General features: G+C 35.5%; 1 protein-coding gene across 1 annotated transcript; it reads right to left on the bottom strand.

Annotated features, from left to right (window-relative positions):
* Positions 1–248: 248 nt before the first annotated feature.
* Positions 249–970, bottom strand: LOC129948610 (uncharacterized). Its single transcript, XM_056059760.1, has 2 exons — positions 830–970; positions 249–769 (listed from the first exon to the last, which is right to left on the bottom strand). The coding sequence occupies exons 1-2, from the start codon at positions 885–887 to the stop codon at positions 276–278; spliced, it is 552 nt and encodes a 183-aa protein (XP_055915735.1). The 5' UTR covers positions 888–970; the 3' UTR covers positions 249–275.
* Between the last annotated feature and the right edge of the window lie 1,971 nt (positions 971–2,941).

Below are 2,941 nucleotides of genomic sequence, written 5' to 3'. Positions count from 1 at the left end.
GTACAATTATTTAAAAGTTTTTGGCAAGATGTTCAATTAAAAATCTGGAAGCTTACAAGTTCTGAGAAAAGCTAGATAATTGAACTATTGGAAGGTACGGTGAAATCCACATTTTCGGCAGTCACCTTCTTCCTTTTGACCAGAATTTCGATTCCGATCTTCTCACGAGCAGAATTCTTATCCTAATGCAGGCTTAAATTTTTGCTTAAGTTTTTTAATTCCATCTTATTTTAATAACAAAATATGTTTTTTTAAATTTAGATTTTTATTTATTTTTACTCATCATAATCACTATAGTAATCATCAATACCAACTTTTCTTAAAAATATTAAATTCTTACACCGATTTATTATAATATCTCTTGAGAGAAAATAATCTGGCTTATCATTTAAAAATTCAATATCTAAATTTTCTAAACTTGGCGAAGATGTTCTCCTAATAGCACGAGTACCATCGTTATCAGCTGACCGCAGTTTTACAACTTTATTAAAACTCCTTACAATCTGTTTCAAATAACGTTGGGGTACTTTGAGTTGACGATTAACGTATCGCCGAAGTTTCTTCCATTCACGATTACTCAAGACTTTCGGGTCGTTTTCTGCACTTTCATGATCCCCAGAACCTTTACCATAGCCAACTTCTGAATCGATAATGGGCTCATCATCAACCAATAATATGTGGTAACTCTGCAAATCTACTGAAGGTATGCCAGATGGAGTAATACTGGGCGCCAAATCTTCATCAATAACTCCAAGTCTTACAACTCCAGCTGTGTCCAAAAATGCATGTGGTTAAAAAATAAACTTGCAAACAGAATTAAAATACAAACCTTTCACAAATGATGCAAGAGCCAGAACCCGTATAAGAAATTCAACAGCTAAAAACATACTGTAACTCAACTTGAGTACTATAAGCACAATGAACCCTATCCAGAGTAAACGGTTAATTGAAAATCTAAGCCTTGAAGCAGTTCTTCTTATACGAGAACGAGTGGATATGAACCACATCAATAGCCCTCCGGGCCAATAATATTCGCACCGCATTCAACCCATCATCTGATGGTTGTCATGTTCTGTAACGAGAATCACCCGTCCCGTATGTACACTTCTCTCAACACCTTCTCGTTGGTGTTGGAGTTGGCGTTGTTGGTTCTATGCCTGTGACTGTGCCTGTGCCTGTGCATTGTGTTTGTCCCAATCCAAAACGTCAGAAAATGGGCACAACGCTCTTTGAAGAGTGCTAGCAAAATGAGTGCCTCTGGCTATAAACTCAGAACACTTATGGCCATCGGGAGGGAGGCCTTTGTATCTTCTTTATTGTAAAAGTAATGGAAGCGTGCGTCTTCATGTGCCTGATGGTGTTTGGAGCTTGGTTTGGTCTTTGGTGGCATGAGTCTCAAAAGGAAATAATATAGGCTACAGTAAGGCCGCATCTTTCTGGTTTGGTTTGGAAAGTCTTTTAAAAGTCAGCAGCAGCACTCGTATTTGGGACACATGATGATGTGATGGTTCCATATATCCAATTGCTTCCATATCTCCACCCTAAGCAAGGAGCTACAAAAGTAAGTTCAAGATACCAGAGTATTATGAGGACGAGTACAAGTATACATGACATTCATTTGTTAGTCCGGGTTGTTCCTTATTCCGCCTTAATTGACAGATTTACGTGTCCCTTAGAGGAGTTAAGCATTCTCTTTTCTACAATCCTGTGCACTGGATTTTTGTTTCCAAGAACATAATAATAATCATAATCATAATCATTATGAGTTCCGGAGTCATCTTGTGCCCTGCGCTCCCATCTCTAAACGACGACGACGACGTCTCAAGAAGGATATAACTTTATTCCACCGTTTTCGAAGAAAAATGATGCAAGGATCGAGGGTGTATAGAAAATCATTTCACCCTCCTTAGAACGCTCTGACTGTGTCGTGTAGTTGGTGGTTGGTTGGATTATTATTATTATCATATTTTTTCCAATTCTAGTTCAGTTTTGTTGCTGAATTCCAGAAGTTTTCAGGATATCATTTTGTTTGCAGAGATTCTTACAAGGACGATGACTATGACTATGATGACGACGACGTCACGACGAGTGTGACTGTCAATCCAATTATATTGAATAATTGAAACGTTGCAACTACTGTGCCGTGCCTGTGCGAAATACCTTGCGATGAAACGTGCAATTTGCACCGAATTCAAAATAAAGGAAACAGGAAGGTATTCTGTATAATACCTGCCTACCTCCGTTGTTGCAAGGATGCACAACTTACAGATACAGTGTTATTCATGAACACCGGTATCATCGTTGGGAGTTTTATTTTATTTTGATGTTCTTTTTTATTGCGGTATAAAATATAATATAGAGTCGAGTGATTTCCGTTTTCGTTATTTTTATTTTTATATTTTTTAAAAACTTTTATCGATTTTTAGTGAGTAAAAAATGATGTATGGTACATGTACTTGAAATGCGTAGGGAAAGATGAATCCCAGATTGGTGGAATAAGTTATGACGTTTTATGACAATCACAATTTATTTTAAATATACATATATAAGTTCATGTGTTACATAATGCATTTGTACTGATGGACAAAATGTCAGTCATGTGGTCTTGAATTGAATACTGATGCCAATACAAAGGAAATTTGGGAGTTTTTCTAACATTAAAAAAAACTTATCATTTTACTCATGATTGATTTCAGAATAGAACAATTGGGAAGTTCCCTTTCAAACATCTTTATTATTTTTGAAAAAAAAAACTAAAAAATTAATATTAAATGAAATACACGACGAATTATGATTTGAAATATGTTTTTAGAATAAAACTGAAAACATTTTAATCAAGAAATATAATTTTACAAAGTTAAATCGAAAACTGTTTTTGGAAGATTGAACTAAAATACGTTCTCGAGTTAACGCAAAAGGTGTTTGTCACTCGGTTTTTTTT

Source organism: Eupeodes corollae, chromosome 2 (genome assembly GCF_945859685.1).
Source record: "Eupeodes corollae chromosome 2, idEupCoro1.1, whole genome shotgun sequence".
NCBI lineage: Eukaryota > Metazoa > Arthropoda > Insecta > Diptera > Syrphidae > Eupeodes > Eupeodes corollae.
This window is presented reverse-complemented; position numbering and strand designations above follow the sequence as displayed.